The sequence below is a fragment of the Esox lucius genome, chromosome 17, assembly GCF_011004845.1.
Source record: "Esox lucius isolate fEsoLuc1 chromosome 17, fEsoLuc1.pri, whole genome shotgun sequence".
NCBI classification, from domain to species: Eukaryota; Metazoa; Chordata; class Actinopteri; order Esociformes; family Esocidae; genus Esox; species Esox lucius.
Window position 1 is genome coordinate 10,740,846 of NC_047585.1, and position 18,901 is coordinate 10,759,746.

General features: G+C 36.5%; 1 protein-coding gene across 14 annotated transcripts in view; it reads left to right on the forward strand.

Moving 5' to 3' along the window:
- The window catches only part of LOC105031220 (immunoglobulin-like and fibronectin type III domain-containing protein 1), a 55,264-nt gene that overhangs the window by 30,988 nt on the left and 5,375 nt on the right, over window positions 1–18,901 (forward strand). For all 14 annotated transcript variants that reach the window (XM_020055747.3, XM_020055749.3, XM_020055748.3 and 11 more), the window contains 12 exons: window positions 1,749–1,862; window positions 2,101–2,269; window positions 2,756–3,028; window positions 3,353–4,207; window positions 14,883–15,007; window positions 15,268–15,409; window positions 15,501–15,794; window positions 16,254–16,550; window positions 16,722–16,901; window positions 17,034–17,162; window positions 17,265–17,573; window positions 17,723–17,808. In XM_020055747.3, coding sequence (XP_019911306.3) covers window positions 1,749–1,862; window positions 2,101–2,269; window positions 2,756–3,028; window positions 3,353–4,207; window positions 14,883–15,007; window positions 15,268–15,409; window positions 15,501–15,794; window positions 16,254–16,550; window positions 16,722–16,901; window positions 17,034–17,162; window positions 17,265–17,573; window positions 17,723–17,808 — 2,973 coding nt within the window. The remainder of the gene's footprint in view (window positions 1–1,748; window positions 1,863–2,100; window positions 2,270–2,755; window positions 3,029–3,352; window positions 4,208–14,882; window positions 15,008–15,267; window positions 15,410–15,500; window positions 15,795–16,253; window positions 16,551–16,721; window positions 16,902–17,033; window positions 17,163–17,264; window positions 17,574–17,722; window positions 17,809–18,901) is intronic.

An 18,901-nucleotide genomic window follows, 5' to 3' on the forward strand; every position in this document is an offset into this window, starting at 1 on the left:
ATACGAACAGTGACTAAAGTTATATCATTTAAATCTATGGGATAGACATGAGTAAATATTGTAGGTTCGGGAATTGTGGTCGAAAGCACATTCGATGACTTATGCAGTGTTCATTTTAATTATTTAGTCGGTTTTCCTGTGGCTGTTGACGTGACAATAACTGACTATGTAGATCCAGAAAAGACAATAACTAAAAGAAAACTATTTTTAATTTTGGTTGACAAAAAAGAGACAAAGTTCTTGTAAAACTACCTTAAGTGGATTGGAGGATTTTGGAAGGAGTGCTTATCAGTTTTTTTTTGTCCAATTAATAGCATGAATGTGCATTAGCAGAATTCATTTTTTTCTTTCTCATCCTAATATTACTGCTATTATTGGTGGACAAAAAATGTCATGCACAGGGCATTCCAAAGATACCTCTCAGACTGTTCTCTAATCTGTGGGAAAAGGATTGATTGGGTTCAATATAGCTACTCCCCTGGTCTAAATTACAGGTAGAAAAATACTACGACCATCAAAAGGAAACCACATCATCCCAATATATGCGCCCAGTTAAAGACCGTGGTCTAGTGCCTGGGGGAGTGGTTATACTTATTTGTCAACTAAAGTATCTACATTTTTTTTAATGTTCTGTACTCTAATTTCTTACATTTCAAATTGACATTCCCATCCATGTCAATTAAACTGCTTGAATGATAACGCATGTATAGTAGGCATTTCCTACATGCTTATTATAATTTGGAAATTTCATGTGTAGCCATTGTGTGCACAACACTGCGCAAGAAAATTTTAATAAATAATAGTAGGCTATATCAACATTGTAAAATAAACATTCTGATATGTTCCATCAGCCTTATTTAATATGGATTTACTACAAGATTAATAATGTTTCTAACTAGCTACAATATATTGTAAGAGTTGTTATATTCACACAAGTTTGATTTGTTTTCGTTCTGATTACCAGTCAATGCTGTCGTTGGACAAATACATAGCATTTGAATTGTTTCAAGTGTTTTAGAGTTCTTAAAATAATTACACAGTCTGTGAATATTTTTGCATTTATTCATGCCATTTATCTGCTGCAGATTAATGTGTTCTTCCACCAATTTGATAATATAATCATACAGTAATTTTTATGCTGAAAAATGTATTGATAAAACAAAACTATGTTTGCTTACTTGGAAGTCAGTGATATGTTTACTAGGCCTATAGGTTAGAGCCAGAATTTTTGAGTTGACTAAGATGTGCCTAAAACACAAGGGGATTTTGCTTACTGAAATGGCTAACTGTTTTCATAATTTTGAAAATAACTAGACTAAATGATAAAATGTTTACTAAAACTCACATATTGCAGTCAAGATGAGACTAAGACTAGACTAAATCAAAATGTGTGCCAAAATTAACACTGCTATGAATCTCATGCATTACTGCAATATGTAAGCAAGAATAGAAGAGCTCTTTCTCAGGTGACTGAGAATGTCAATGCAGGACATAATCAGACTGCTTCATCAAGAACAGTCCGTCAAGAACTACCCAGAGATGAACAATATAGTAGGGTTGCAGTGCATAAACCACTCATTAGAAAGATTTTCCTTTAATTTGTCACCTGTCTGTATTTTTACAGGTAATTTTTTTTCTTTGGGGGGGGGGGTATTCCAATAAAGTAAACTTTAGAATATATATATATATATATATATATATATATATATATATATATATAAATAAATAAATATATATTACTGTTTCAGTTTATTGAACATATCAGTTCACTCAAACACATTGAGGTTGCTGCTGATGAATCTGCAACGTTTGAAATTGACATGGATCTAAAGGATCCCAGCAGTAGGATTTTCCTCTACAAGGTAAGTACTGTCTTACGAAACAGCTCTTTTCAATGTAAAAAAGTTAATGTACATTATTTAGTAAAAAATAAATTCAACCATCATCTATTGTCAGTACTTGAATACATAGCTTTATCTTTAAATTTGAGAATGATTTTTCTTAGCTCTCATCACATTAACAGTAGTAATATGAGATGGCCTTTTTGTTTTAACTTCTAATTGCTCATTCACCCATGTTAACTGTTTGTGACCTCTGCAGGATGGTGTTATGGTTCCTTACACCAAAGAAGCAGAATTAGAAATTAAGCACGGTCTAAAACAAGTTGGAAAAAAATATATTTTCTCAATAAAAAATCTAGACCCGGCAGATGCTGGTCTCTACTCAGTGGATGTAGAGGGAGTTAACGTCTTCTCTACTGATTTCAAAAGTGAGTACTTGCTGTCAATTTTCATAAGATCCAAATCCTGCAGCAACATGATTTTAGTCCATAACATTAGTCCATAACATTACTTGGTTGTTTGGTAATTAGCTGGTCAAAATTTGGCTATTTGAAGGGTGACACAGTTAAATGTTTTTGCTACACGTGGCAGGTAGCATAGCATTACAGAGCATCTGAACATTTACAGGAAGGTTGCTACATTGATCCCTTGGGCTGGCAATGTGAACAATCTTTCGATATGTCCCTGAGCAAGGCAGTTAACCCGGTTTGCTACTAGATGTTTGCTGTAAATGTGTGTATTTAGATTGCCATAAAATATAAATTATACTTTGTGGACTTGTGGACATAATATGTATATTTGGAGGTAATTACAGAATTTGCATCCAGGACCAATATTTGTAAAATGTATGTGTTTATAAGAAAGTTGAATGAACTGATGTATGTATGTTTCTTACCTCTAAATCTATTTCTCAGTTCCAACTGTCAATTTTGCCGTCAAAATTCAGGAGGTGAAGGCAGAAGAAAGACAGGATGCCCTCTTTCAATGTGTCCTAACAGCTCCTATGAATCACATTCATTGGATTGGCAAGAATATCCCAATCAAAAATGATGACAAATTTGAAATAACAGTGTCTGAAGACAAGCTCATCCACAAATTGTTAGTGAAGGATTGTCAGCCTTTGGATGCTGGTATCTATGCAGCTGTGGCAGGTTTGAGTTCCTGTAATGCCTGGCTTGTGGTTGAAGGTGAGGTTATTTAATTTCTCAACAATTTATTTCGATATTGCCATGTAAATGGTTTACACTGGTTCAAAAACTGTCAAAAAAAATGCATATACCTAAACATAGCCCAAACCTAAACTTAACCCTTACTTCAATCTATATTCAAAACATAAACATAACTTATTCACATATTACTTGTTGACTGTATAACCATCTGTAGATCATCTACAATATATGGGACTATCTAAATAAACGGGAACCACTGCATTGATAAACCATATCCATATATCAAAATCATAAACACTTGGCACTGGGAACTTATTGTATGTCAATAATTCTCTGATTTAGCTGACCAGAACCCTGCAAATAAAGGCAAGAAGATACCACGCAAGACAACTGTGGCTGGAGGTGGTGATATTGATCTGGAGAAGATAGCCAAGGAGCAGCAAGAAAAATACAACAAAGACATGGAAGCTAAGCTAGCAGAAGCACAGATACAGTATGCTGAGAGACAGGCTGCCAAGGCTAAGGCTAAGGCAGAAAAAAAAGCTGCTAAGTTAAAGGCAAAGAAGGAAGCAATGGGGAAAGCCCTAGGAGACGCCTCAGGAAAATCCTTAGGTGACGCCTCAGGAAAAGCCTTCGGTGACGCCTCAGGAAAATCCTTAGGTGACGCCTCAGGAAAATCCTTAGGTGACGCCTCAGGAAAAGCCTTAGGTGACGCCTCAGGAAAAGCCTTAGGTGACGCCTCAGGAAAAGCCTTAGGTGACGCCTCAGGAAAAGCCTTAGGTGACGCCTCAGGAAAAGCCTTAGGTGACGCCTCAGGAAAAGCCTTAGGTTACGCCTCAGGAAAAGCCTTAGGTTACGCCTCAGGAAAAGCCTTAGGTGACGCCTCAGGAAAAGCCTTAGGTGACGGATTGGGGAAAACGTCTGGGGAAGCCTCTGGTAAAGGTTCAGGTGAAGCTTCTGGGAAAGTTTTAGGACAAGCCGATTGGAAAGGTTCAGGAGAAGCCTCTGGGGGTGCCTCTGCAGGTGATGGGGCAGCAGCTGGGGCAGAGGGATATGCTGATGCTGGAGAAGATGAAGATATAGAATTAAGCACAGATGAGTCTGATGATGATGAAGACGATGAAGAAGATGATGACAAAGAGGCTGCAAAAACAAAGCGTGTGAGAAGTGGCCCACTTGTTCCAGATACTGTTAAAGGTAAGAAACTTTTCCCCCTAAAAACATTTAGAAATAGGTCAAATGGAATACATTGATGATGGTTTCCCAGAGACTGATGAACACTAGTGAATAATTTTGACTTAATATGAATTGTGAACAAAATTGTGCAAAAGAAAAAGCCATAGCTAATAGTCACATAAATCAAAATGCTAGTTTACCCAAAAACCAAATATTTTTTACAACATTTATACCATGTATTTATGACTGTTATGGGGTGAAGGGGCTGTCCCTCCAGACTAGTATATTAATTTCAGGATATTTTGTCAAAACATTTTATTTCGTAAAATTCCCATTACTGTCTTTCGTGTTTGAAGGCCTACACTTATGGTGTCATAATAAACAATAAGGAATTGTTTACTTCCGCCCCATCCCAGAGTTAGCTTAATTAGTGTAGTCCAATTTAATGGATAGAAATTGAAATACACTTCAAATTAACTTTCGTGCCATTGTTTTACTTTTCTGCAAGATTGTTATTTTTGCAATACAATGAATTTTTTCAATTGAGCTTTTTACCCATAGCCACGGGAAGTAGCATTCTGTAGGGGTGCCTCAGCACCAACTGACAAGATCCGCTACAATTTTTTGACCTTTCAGTTTTATTCATATGCATTTGTGTCTCTATTTTCCCGCACCAATGGGAAGGGTCTACTTCGATCACTTGGTAAACACCAACAGACCAACGCATATACTAGCTGTATGATAAATCATGCTACAGTCTCTGCTTGCAGTCTCTGCTTGCAATTAATATGTAAATATAATGTTCTGTTCATGTTAGCAGAGTAATGTGCAACAGATACACATGCATTTCATTTGACAGATCTCTGACCTTAACTATGTTGATACTCATTGCACTCCAGTAGACATTGAGCAATACATCGTCTTTAGACCTCAGTAACTACAGGGCATATCTGTCAGAAAAGTGTCCCACATTCACTCAGAAGGTGTTTGGAAATGGACATTTTCAATGAATTACACTATAAACAAAAAATTGCAAATCTGGCAACCAGTCTCATTCATCGATACAAAACTATCATACTGTAAAAAAGCTCATAGATGTGAATTTCATATAATCTGAGATAACTCTGAGCTGTGGCAGAAGTTAAGAGGGTATTGTTTTGACACCATGGATATTCAGACACAAGCCAAGTTAAGGTGGAAATTAACACAAATGTAATTTTTTCCACAAACTGTCCCTTAAAGATTTCAAACAAGATTATATGGAGATGGAACAGTGCCACTATGTTTGTGAATACTGCCACAATATTTGTATTCAGAGCATAAAACGTATCCCAAAATGTGAAAAAGAATTATGCACAAATATACAGTAATTCACTATTCACAAACACTGCTTGACTTGTGTAAACCAACATTTGTATAAATACAGGAATATTTGTAAGTGTTACACATTATAATTGTTGAATCTGTATTTGTGGATCAAGTTTTGTGTGTGTAACATTTTCCATTTCGGAAAAGAATAACATTCTGCTTTGCCTAGGGCTGATAAATCTTATACCTAAACCTGGTAAAGTCAAGCGGTATATAGACAACTTGCGACCTCCAACTTTACTTAATGTAGATTACAAATTGTTTAATCATGCGATAACTAACAGGTTGGATAGATTTTCACAAATTAAAAGTTTTCTGGATTCCTGAAAGACAGGTCTATACATAACAACATTAGACTTGTCCTGGATCTATTGGATAATTTACACATGATAATGGTTTTATTTTGTTTTTAGATTTTTATAAAGGAATATTTAGTTTTTGGTAACACATTCATGAATGTTATTGGGATTCTAAATGATGGAGATGGCATCAATAGCTCAGTATCTCTGCCGCATTGAACATCTAGAATATGTGATGTCAAGCACTGTTTGTGGATAGTGAATTACATTTCTGCATTTATGTTTTTACATTTTAGGATACACATTTGTGAGAAGGATGTAATGTATTCACAGATGATGTTTGACATATTGTGGGTTTCCAACAAAGCATTTTCTATTAGTGGAATTAACAAACAACGTCCCCTGATACATTTTTGTGCATAACATCTCTAGCCACTATGACCACCTTTTGGCAGTGCCTATTCAAGTAGCCTACCTTATGCATTTTGTTGAATTTGGGAATCATTTAATAGTGATACAACTATTTGGTTGTGGCTGACCATCTTTCAGGAAATCAAATGTTTTCAGGCCCCCACATGAACCCCATTCTAACCACATATCAGCCTAAACATCTAAGGACAATACCTTGACAAGCTTAGATGTGATTCAGTGGGTTAAATGCCTGCACACCATGTAGCTGTACAGATAAGAGGGGCTGATATGTGTTTTAGCCTAACATAGCAGTTATTGTCCTTAGTGCGTTAATCAAGAGAACAATATGAGATAGTAGAACTATGGGGTCATAGACCAGCAACCTTCTATTTCAATTTATATGGGCAATAATTTGAACACATTAAAAAATTACCATGAATCACGATTAACTACAGAAGATAATGTGAATAATCGCAATTAATTATTTTAATCGTTTGACAGCACTAGTATTCACAGATCATGTGGCGTAATTACATTGTATGCTGTGAATACATTGTGGCAGGTTTCCCAAACATAGTGCCACTGTTCTATATCCGTTAGATTCTCAATTGGTCATGCTTTTTAGAATGGAACAAAGTTTAATCTGCTTCTTAGAAACCAGAATTCTGGTATATATGCTGTACTAAACTATAGTTTACCCAAATGTCACTTTTCTACGATTGTCTCAAGATGGTCCCATTTCTGAAAAGGCATTTATCTGAATTTTGAATGGATATGCATGTAAATATAATGAATAGATTACTATTCCTCATCACGCCAATGATATGTTCATTCTGTTTATGCAACTTAAATGCACTTCATTCTATTCAATTTAGAGATAGTGTTAAACTGGTCCTAGGTTATTACCAAGTGATTTGAAATTTCACAAATGGCTTATAGAGAATACATTTAGGTAAACAATCCTTTAAGGCATGTTTTAAGAAGTATTTATATATACTATGAACGTTTTAAAAGAGTACCATTCAGAACACTGGCAAGTCAACCTAGATATGAATAAACTCCAGTCGACTCGACTCAGCGTTCAAGCTTTCTACTCTTCTCGTTCTTACATTCCATATTGTGTCCTTAATGTCATTATTTGTTTTTTGTCGTCTCATTATTGTTATTTTTGTTACCACTGTTGTGGTGGCAATTGTCTTTGTTTATATGTTGTTTTAAAACCACTCAATCGAATAGCGTCCAGTTACTGTAATAAACTAAAAGTGTAAACACTATTAAAGAGATGCATAGCCTTCATTTGCTTAGCTTGCAAATTTGCCATACTGTAATTTAAATCAACATAAACCAAATTGATTTCCGGATAATAATCAGTACATAAAAAATGGTCAGATTTGGATCATATTCATATACTAGCCAACTAACACCATCTATGTTATTGGGTCTTTGTGTGTTTCTATTTGTGAATGTTTGTTTTTAATTAGGGGGTCTCTGTTACAGAGATTGGTGAAGGAATTAGACAGGTTACTCATTCAAATTAAACAAAAGTATTTTTATCTTTCCTCAAAATACCCTGGACTTTCTTTCTTGAGACCACAGCAACAGTACTTTGTTTTCTGTTAAATGGATTTCAACGCTTGGTTGTATAATACTGCACTGGATTGTTCCTGAGACTTTACTGAGTAAAAAAAATCTTATTTTGTGCCATTTGTGTCTTTCCTAGTTTCAGAATATGCAACTTTTATCTTTTTCTTATCCTCTTACTCTGACCAAACATCGATTCTCCAATCGATTCTTCATTTCACTACCAATTCTTGCAGATTCATAAGGGGGAAAAACAGGACGGTTATAGCACAAACACAGCTGTTTATATGCTACAGTGTGAGGATTTCCTGCTGTCCCGTGGGTGAGACAATCAACCCCTGGTATTATTAACCAGACTTATTAGGAATAGATAAGGCTTGTCCATTTCTGGAACTTATATTAATATCAATGTATTTGGGTAAGTAACCTTATCCTTCAACACCCCTTTTGTTTTAAAGTTCTTGTTAACGTGCCATTGTTTTTGTTACAGTTGTTGCTTTTGTTCTGCGGAAGTTGTGGTTAATGTTGTTATTGTTAACTGTTGCCATGGCTTTTCTCTACAATATCTTACCCTACTATAATGGACAAATAAACATTGAGGGATTTACAGTGGGGATGATGGCAATCATCAATAAAAAGAAAAGAAAATAGTGACAACACAGCTACAAAAGAAAAAAACAAAAACAGAAAGGCAAAGAGTAAAGGTGGTGCTGGAGCTTCTGGTAGCGGCGGCCCAGCACACCATGGTGGTGACGATGAAGCAGAACCTGCCGAGGCTGGCTGGTGCACAGGTCGCACAAGGCCAGGCCTAAAACTTCAGGAGACGGTCACTGGTAAGATTATTGATACTTCATTGACTACTGCATGGGAGTCACTGTTGATAGAGCAGTCATTTGAAAAAAACAAGTTACTTTTCCTCTGGATTGAAGGTTGTTTACAGAAGATTCTTCAGAAGTGATAATTCAGAAGAATGTTGTAATCTTATTGAATCAGTTACTTCAGGGAGGGTTATGTTAAAGTCCCAGTGCAGACAAAAAGTTATTTTCCTATTATTATTTTATGATATTTTTACACTGAAATGTCAAAATTACACTCTGACCTCTATATAATGATAAGCTAAATGACAAACTTGAGCTAGCAAGCTAATGGCCTCACCTAGAACAACGTCTACTGATGTTACTGAGGCATGAAAACACAATAATATCTCAACAAAAGGAAAATAATTAGTAGCTAAATGCTTTGTCATCATATTCATTGCACCAGCCTGATTTTAGATGCAGTATAAGGTTGACTAGTTAGCTACAGTAAGATTGTTGGGGTGTTCACTGAAATTGAGGTAGGAAATGTTAGCATCACTAGACATTCTCTGTTGGTAATGACAACACTTCCATCTGTCTGAATTATTTTTGATGACTACTTAGTTTAATACTTAATATTTGCCCACTTTAACAATGTGAGCATGTTTCAAAGCCCCTAGTGTAATTTAGATGAATCATTAATTAGCTCCCGTGTTATGTGTTATGTCATTAGCCCCATTTACCTTTTGACCATCATGACTACTCGAAGATTGGTAGAGGTTTGTTGATTGAGCCAATTGCTATCGAGACGTCAATTTCTGGTGCTTGTCTCATAGGCTTATAAAATAATTATAATGTAAAGAATCCTATAATTCCAGTCTGTTTGGTCAGAATATAATAGACCAATAGCTGTTTCGCTGGTTAAGTAGGTCTGTATATAGAAAAATTGACACTTTTTTATCCCAGTGCTCATACAATCAGACATACCCTTTCAAGGCACATTATAAAAAGTATTAATATTTTAAAGTCAGAATAAAAGTCACAATCTCAAACAAAAAATGCTAGAGTGCAAAAAAAAAATATTACTAGAAAATTCTGCTTGGGGACTTTAATAAACTGTATTAGATTGACATTGATTACCATACAGCACATGTACAATAATTTACTTAATTTATACATATTTATATGTTACTTTTATATACTATGTAATTTTCGGTTCTAGCAGTACAGATTAATCATGGATGACAAAATGTAATCGGAATTTCTGCCTAAGTGTTTGCTAATTGTGTGTTTTGTGTGACCTACGGTAAGTTTAAAATATTCTGTTTGTCTTAACGAACACATTCCTAGTATTGAAAGTAAAATTTAGCCTTGACTTTAACGTCGCCTCTTTACAACAAAGGAATCTAATCTAAACTATACAGTTGTGATTAAAAATATTGGCATCCTTGTACTTCATGCAACTCAGAAATGTCTCAAAAAAGGTTGACATTTCCAGATTTTATTTCACTGTCAATATTATAGAACCTTCGTTTTTGATTCTGAACTGTCAAAACTTTAGGTCAGAAAACAAAAATGTAATTGAAAAATTATTGACATGATCATAGATCTGGAGTCATTGCTGGCTACTTCAGAACAGTCACAATATTCACTTGAACCATTCCTAGGTGCTTTTAGAAGATGTTTGGGGTCTTTGTCCTGCTGGAAGAACCATGACCCTTGATGGAGACAACTTTTTAAGACTAGGTTCAACAGTATGCTTCAAATTGCATTGGTATTCTCCTGATTTCATGATGTCATACACATTTTCAATGCACCCACTGCCAGAGGCAGCAAAACAACCAGAAAAAATCACTGAAACTTCTTCATGTTCGATTTTGGGGAGACTGTTCTTTTCTTCAAAGGAGTATTGTCATTATTTCATAATACTTCAAGAAGGGGGCAATAATATTTGATTTGTGGTATAAACTAATAATTAGTAAATTATGCATATTTTAAAATGTCAACAGTTCTCTAGAAGAATTGGGCATTATTTGAAAAAGTACAAGGGTACCAAATGTTTTGGCAACAACTGTATAATAATTACACTGCTCAAAAATATTAAAGGAACATTTAAATCACACATCAGGTCTTGATGAAGGAAAATATTGAAGATCACTGTACATTGTGCAATTCATTGAGAACAAAATGGTCAGTAGAAACCAAAATCACCAACTGATTTGAGGGCTGGATTCCAACTCACACCAAAAATCTAAGTAAATAATTGAAATAATTAAAATAATTGTGGCGCTACTTGGTGGCTTCAGATGCACTGATGCATAATGTCCCAGAGGTTTTTAATTGGATTCAGATCTGGGGAACATGAAGGCCAGTCAATGGCATCAATGCCTTCATCTAGGAACTGCCTACACTTTGGCCTTATGAGGCTGGGCATTGTCCTGCACCATGAGGAACCCAGGGCCTACTGCACCAGCATAATGTCTGATGATGGGTCTGACAATTTCATCTTGGTATCTAACAGCAGTCAGGGTACCGTTGGTTAGCATGCAGCCCTCCAGACCATCACTGATCCACTGCCAAACCTGTCACTGCCAAAACACTGCCAAAAATGCTGGATGATGTTGCAGGCAGCATGACGTTCACCACTGCGTCTCCAGACTGTTTCACATCTGTCACATGTGCTCAGTGTGAACCTGCTCTCATCTGTAAAGACAAGCTGCACAGTGCTGGGCTGTGAGCAAGGGTCTCACTAGAGAACACCAGGCCCTCATGCCAACCTCAGTTTGGTCAGAAACATGCACACCAGTAGCCTGCTGGAGGTCATTTTGTAGGGCTCTGGCAGTGCTCCTCCTGTTCGTCCTCGCACAAAGGAGCAGATACCGTCCTGCTGCTGGGTTGATGCTCTTCTGCGGCCCTGTCCAGCTCTCCTCCTATAATGGCCAGTTTCCTGGTATCTTCTCCATGCTTTTGAGACTGTACTGGGAGACACAGCAAACCTTCATCTGATGGCACATATGGATGTGCCATCCTGGAGGAGCTGGACTACCTGTGCAACCTGAATGGGCTTCTGATACCGCCTCATGCTACCAGTAGTGACAAGGACACTAGCAAAACTAGAGAAGAATCAGTCAGGAAGGATAAGGAGAGAGCAATTGTCTGTGGCCACCACCTGCAAAACCATTCCTATTTTGGGGGTTGTCTTGCTGTTGCCTCTCCAGTTCACCTGTTGTCACTTTCATTTGCACCAAAACAGGGGACAATGATTCACAATCGCTCATGCTTCCAAACTGGACTGATTAAGAAACCTGAAGTTTAATTGACTTATACTGTGATGATTATGTGTTCCCTTTATTTTGTTGAGCCGTGTATGTGACACATCAAATCTCAGCAAATACAAGGCTTTAGATGGTCCATTCGTCTATGTTTTGCATCTGGGATACAATACACTGCAGCATGGGTTTGAATATGCCCCAATGCACTTTCAGCAAAGAAGATCCTGTCTTTCCACACTTTCCTATCAAATGAAACCATAAATGAAACAATACAATAACAAAATATATATTTATAATAATTTCCAAGTCATTGAAATTATGAAGATGCAAGTGTAAATGAACATACAAGAGAAAATGTGATGATTTGGAAGGTAACATGAAATTGACATGAAGACGTGAAGACGCGGTATATGAACACTTCCTATATTTCTTGATTTGGAAGCAAACGGGAAGATAAAATGTCAAGATAAAATGTTTTAAAAAGTGGGTAAGAAAACTATGTACTGTACCTCGTACATTGTACAAACAGCCATCAGCATGCTCAATAATTCATGGCCGCATGTTTTCACACCTTAAACTGAAGTATATATCTTATCAATTGTCACTGACCAAAGAACCATTGCAACACACAAGAATGAAAAGAAAGAGAAGAATAATACCAGCAATAACAAGAGAATGAAACAGCAAAGAAAAGCGCATCAAGTTATTCCTGAATCACAAACACTATGAAAAAAAGAAAGCATCAATATTTTGCCATTCAAGAGAAAAAAGAAGAACTTTGAATTTGCTGTCTCCCTCTACATATTGTAGACAGGACATCTTGCTTAATTTAAATGTATCTCTAAATATATACGTTTCTTGCTTTGACATGGTGGTATGTTTTAGTTTTGTTATGTAAGCATTGGCAGTGGAAAGGCCTTTCTGCCCACAAATGTATACAATAACAATCATATCGAAGTAATCTTGGGTAGGTCAATGTTCTTTCATCCTCCGACTACAACCCTGGAAAGCATGACGTTTATTTGACTACAGATGTGATGAAAGTGCACAGGTGCTTGATACTGCTTAGAAATTATCAAGAGTATCAAGAGTTTTATTCTTGTAACGTAATTGATGCATGGTCGCCGTTTTAACAAAACAGTATGATCTAGTGCTTATGAAAAATGACGTGATTTTCTAGCCTTGTGTAACCTATTAACTGACCACAAGATCAGAATTGAAAAAGACATGTAAACACATTGAACTTTGATTTGTTTGTTGGTAAAGGAAAACAAAGTTACTCCTATCTGCAACATTTCAGTTTATTGCAGATTGGAGTAAATCTGGAGTAAAATGCATTGTCTTTATGCATTAGTTTCCCAATATTTACAAATTTAATGGAATCCTAACTATTCAAATTCTTGAATTCTGTTCTTAAAAACAGCACATTTTATCCATCACTCTTCTTGAAAATAGACTCAGCGAAATTACGTACAATCTGAAGGTAAACAGCACACTGGAGTGTGATGCTGTTATACTTTCTGTGGCTGTGATACTGTGTGTGACTGTGATTCTGTATGTGACTGTGATACCGTGTGTGACTGTGATACCGTGTGTGACTGGAATACTGTGTGTTACTGTGACACTATTTGACTGTGATACTGTGTGTGATTGGCCTTTTGCAACACTGTGGCTGTGACAATGTGTGACTCTGACACTGTGTGTGACTCTGACACTGTTTGTGACTGAAATTGTTTGACTGTGATACTGTGTGTAACTATGATTTTGTATGTCTGTGATACTGTGTTATTGTAACATTGTGTGTGACTGTGATTTTGTGTGGGACAGTGATACTCTTTCTGACAGATTTTTGTGTAACTTTGATACTGTGTGTGAGTGTAGTACTGTAAGTGAGTGATATACTGTGTTTGACTATGATACTGTGTGTGAGTGTAGTACTGTGAGTGATATACTGTGTTTGACTATGATACTGTGTGTGAGTGTAGTACTGTAAGTGAGTGATATACTGTGTGTGACTATGATACTTTGTGTGAGTGTAGTACTGTAAGTGAGTGATATACTGTGTTTGACAATGATACTGTGTGTGAGTGTAGTACTGTTAGTGAATGTTATGCTGTGTTTGACTATGATACTGTGTGTGAGTGTAGTACTGTGAGTGATATCCTGTGTTTGACTATGATACTGTGTGTGAGTGTAGTACTGTAAGTGAGTGATATACTGTGTGTGACTATGATACTATGTGGGATTGTAGTACTGTAAGTGAGTGATATACTGTGTTTGACTATGATACTGTGTGTGAGTGTAGTACTGTTAGTGAATGATATGCTGTGTTTGACTATGATACTGTGTGTGAGTGTAGTACTGTAAGTGAGTGATATACTCTGTTTGACTATGATACTGTGTGAGTGTAGTACTCTAAGTGATTGATATACTGTGTTTGACTATGATACTGTGTGAGTGTAGTACTGTAAGTGAGTGATATACTGTGTTTGACTATGATACTGTGTGAGTGTAGTACTGTAAGTGAGTGATATACTGTGTTTGACTATGATACTGTGTGAGTGTAGTAGTGTAAGTGAGTGATATGCTGTGAGTGACTATGTGAGAGCAAAATTGTGCATCTAATCTCAAGATCTGCGGTGCTGCTCTTGACACATAATTTCGCTCAGTCTATCTTTAAGGAATGTATATTAAAATACATGTTTACATCTGAACATGTATTTTATAGATAAAATGCTAAATCAATACACAAAATGAAAATTACATGTAAAGAATGTTGTCTGTACAGATTCTGAGGATTGAATTTAGGTAAGTCAGTACACAATTATGGTATTAACGTTTGTATGCTGTGCATGGATGCATTTGCTGTATGACAGAAAAATCTTATAGTACAATTGAACAGGTAATGGGAAATGGTGAGCTGTAATTTAAGCATGGTCACTAACGATAACTCTGGTACATCCTGTAGACCCTGGCGTTCACTTCGCCTCTGGGCTTTCTGATGTCACTGCCGTTGTTGGAGGATCAGCGGAAATAGTCTGTAAACTGAGCAAAGAAGATTGTGATGGAGTGTGGTACAAAGATGGCGAGCAGGTAAACAGAATATTGAATATAACTTTGGCCGAGAGGAGTTGAAACGTACATGGAAGAATGATTAGACAATCACCACTTACATATTTTAGGTTGCACTAAAGTCTTCTGATCCATAAAAAAGAACGTTTTTAAGTCTTAATTTTTTGTTTAATATTTATGCAGTGACTTGTTTTAAGCCAAAAGTAATTATTTTAATAGGCATTGCAGTTTTATGCCAGACTTGAGAGATATGTCAGCTTAAATATTGTCTTTCTCTTTAGATTAAACCCGATGATGTTCTTACCACATCTAAAGATGGATGCTTCCAATCCCTGAAAATCAGCAAAGTCTCTGAGAAATATGCAGGAACATACAAATTTGAGGCAGATGGGCGTAAAACAGAGGCCGTGATTGTTGTTGAAGGTGTAAACCTAAAATACATAACATGTTTTTCTCCAATGCAAACTTAGCACCACATTACTTTATACCATTATTTTATTCACTTTCTTTATAGATCCACCTAGGTTTGACCCAAAGGCACTGAAAGAGTTCATGGTACCTGTTGTTGTAAAAAAAGGTCAAAAAGCCAGTTTCAAAGTACCATTTGTTGGTCGGGATCCAATTAAGATCCAATGGTACCTTGAGGGCAATGAGCTCTCAGAAGACACAAACGTCAAGATTGAGCATACAGAGGGTAACAGTCGCCTGCTTCTTAACAAGTTACATCGTAAAGACAGCGGGGAAATCAAGATAAAACTGAAAAATGAGTTTGGAACCACTGAGGCCTTTGCAACACTTGTTGTAACTGGTAAGCCTATTATTTTTATGTTCAAGCTTGTTCTCTCTCTAATTTGGTGAAAATAGTTAAACTGGTCACCATTTAAATTCTTAAATTATGATTCAGGATCACCTTTTACTGGCACGTATACATTTGCACACTCATATTCGCATATGCAGCTCCTGGAAAACATTATACAGAGACAGAATATACCATACCTTCTCAACGTTGACATTTTACTTTAAACAATAGGTTTTGAGATATCTGCAGGTACATATTTAAGAAACGGTGTAATATACAGCTCCGGAAGAAATTAAGAGACCACTGCACCTGTATTTTGGAACCACTGCAATAACATAAGATATATTGATGACTGTTATCCCCAATGAGGAATGATATTTAAAAAAATAAACATTATTACCCAAGAAATATATCTTACCGTGCTTATAGAAATACAATAGAGTAAAATAAGCATCTGTTTCTTGGCAGACAAGCCAACTCCTCCCATGGGACCTTTGGAGATTATTGAAGCCTCTCCAAATGTCATTGAGATCAAGTGGAGGCCCCCGAAAGATGATGGTGGCTGTAAGATAACAAACTTCATCTTGGAACGTCAACAGATAGGCCGTAACACCTGGAAAAAACTGGGTCAGATCGGTCCAGAGGCCCACTATAAGGACACTGACGTGGACCATGGCAGGAGGTACTGTTACAGAATCAGGGCAGAATCTGAGATGGGCATCAGTGAGCTGATGGAGACAGAGGATGTCCAGGCAGGCACAAAAGGTAACAGCACGGATTGTAAAGTCTAATTTAGTGATATTCAAAAGACTGTTTATTATTTTGGAGATCGCTAGTATTCCAGTACCAGCTAAAATGAAATGAAACAATTGTGTATCGAAGTACATAACCAGGTAGACGATCAATAAACCATATTTCTGTATGTCTATATGTTAGCATACCCTGGACCTCCTTCTGCACCAAAAGTGGTCAGTGCTTTTAAGGACAGCATAACATTGACATGGATTCCCCCTTCCAACACTGGAGGAACCAGTATTCTGGGATACAACATGGAGAAACGCAAGAAAGGAAGCAATCTTTGGATCCCTGTCAATCCTGCCGAAAATATTATACAAGGTTTTGCCATTACAACTTCTGTAGTAATATGTTGATATTTCTTGTATGTCCAAATACCATTATAATTGTTGCATAGACAATCTGAAGAGCCTTAAACTCTTTAAAAAAAAAAACATGTTTGCTTGTCCACAGAAAAACAGTTTTGTGTAAAAGATGTGATAGAGGGCACCGAATATGAGTTCCGTGTGGCAGCTGTAAACAACTCTGGAGCTGGTGAATATGGTGCTCCATCTGAGTTTGTGTTTGCTAGGGATCCACAAAGTAAGTCATGGTTTGTGTACACAGATTGTTTTATATATCAAATCCAATATATATAAATCAAATCCAAGATGCATACATACATCTTTTTTTGTATAATTTCAGAGCCCCCTGGTAAAGTTCTTGATCTGAAGGTGGATGACTCCACCTACACTACCTTGTCCCTGAGTTGGACCAAACCAAAAGAGGAAGAAGGGGTCCAGGATGAAGCCAAGGGCTACTTTGTGGAAATCAGACCAGCAGAAAACCCAGAGTGGGAACGCTGTAACACTAATCCCATGTCCATGACCTCCTACACGGTTAAAGGCATGAAGTCAATGGCCATGTACTGGGTGAGAGTGATTGCTGTCAATGATGGAGGAGAAGGGAAGCCCAAAGAGTTGGACAACTACATCCTGGCTATGCCTCCTCCTGGTAATATTTTGAATTTCATACATTAATTTTGGCATTGAAATCTCAAAATATGTTGAGAATAGCTAGTTTCATTCCAACCATATACAACTACGACTGCATATTTACAAAAAATATTAACATTGTTCTCTACATGCTTTTGTGTCATCCAGTCAGGCCAAGATTCACTGATCAAAAAATCAAGAGTTTCATGGTAGTACAAGCAGGGAATTCTGCAAGATTCAATATTAACTTTGAGGTAAAGTACCGTTTTATATATTTTCTAAGACTAATATAATATAAAATATCCAGTTCCATACATTTAGAAATAAACTGTCCAATGGAATTGTTTATCCTACTGGTATTCCTGAGGTAGAAGTCCATAACACTGTATGGGTTTGAATATGACCCTCTGTGTTTTCAGCAATAATTATTTTTTATTTTTTTATATTTACAGTCACATGAAAAAGTACACCCCCTGGAAAGTTGTCTTTTTATATTTACATATTTGTACACATCTGACCTAAATTCCAACCACATTCATTGACAAAGGTGAACCAATATACAAGTAAGTAAACAAATCACACTAAACATAAAAAACTGATGCATTTAAAATCAACCCAAATGCAAATTCATTGTGTGGATGTTCTGGTACACCAAAGTGGTACACTTTGCCATAACATTACATCCTATTGATATGTTGTGGGGAGACTTGTGGTATGCCGTTGCATATGAGAAAGCCCTGAAACATGACACAGTTGAAGCAGTACTGTAAACACAACTTTCCAGTGGTGTACTTTCTTTTTCATATGACTGTATAGTATTTGTGTGTAAGCGATAAACACAGACGTTGTGCATATTACATTGGAAATAATGGATAATGCAACCAGACAAGGCATAGCATAATTAATGGAACAAATTACCGGGTTCAGTCTGTAGCAACCAAAACATGACAAGACATAAAATCACTAATTAACTAAATATAAACAGAAACACTTAATTTCTGCTTGAATATTGCTTACAGTATGTTGTTATCTTGTTTGTTTGCAAATGTCGTTTATGTGACAAACGCCTCCATATGTTGGTGTTTATCACTTTTGGTTTTGTTGCGGTATCATTATGGCCTGAAGACATCCAACTGTACTGTCTACCAAGAATAAATGTGCCTTCTAGTATTCATTCTTGCCAACCATTAACAAGGATTAAACAATACTTTTGCATAAACTCAGCATGTTTTATACGTAGTCCTGTGCTTCCAGGCACTAACGGTATTGGGGTATATTTGATTCCTCACATCATTTGTGGATGTATAAGAGAGGTGTTAATGTATAATTGTTATTCTAGGCTTTGCA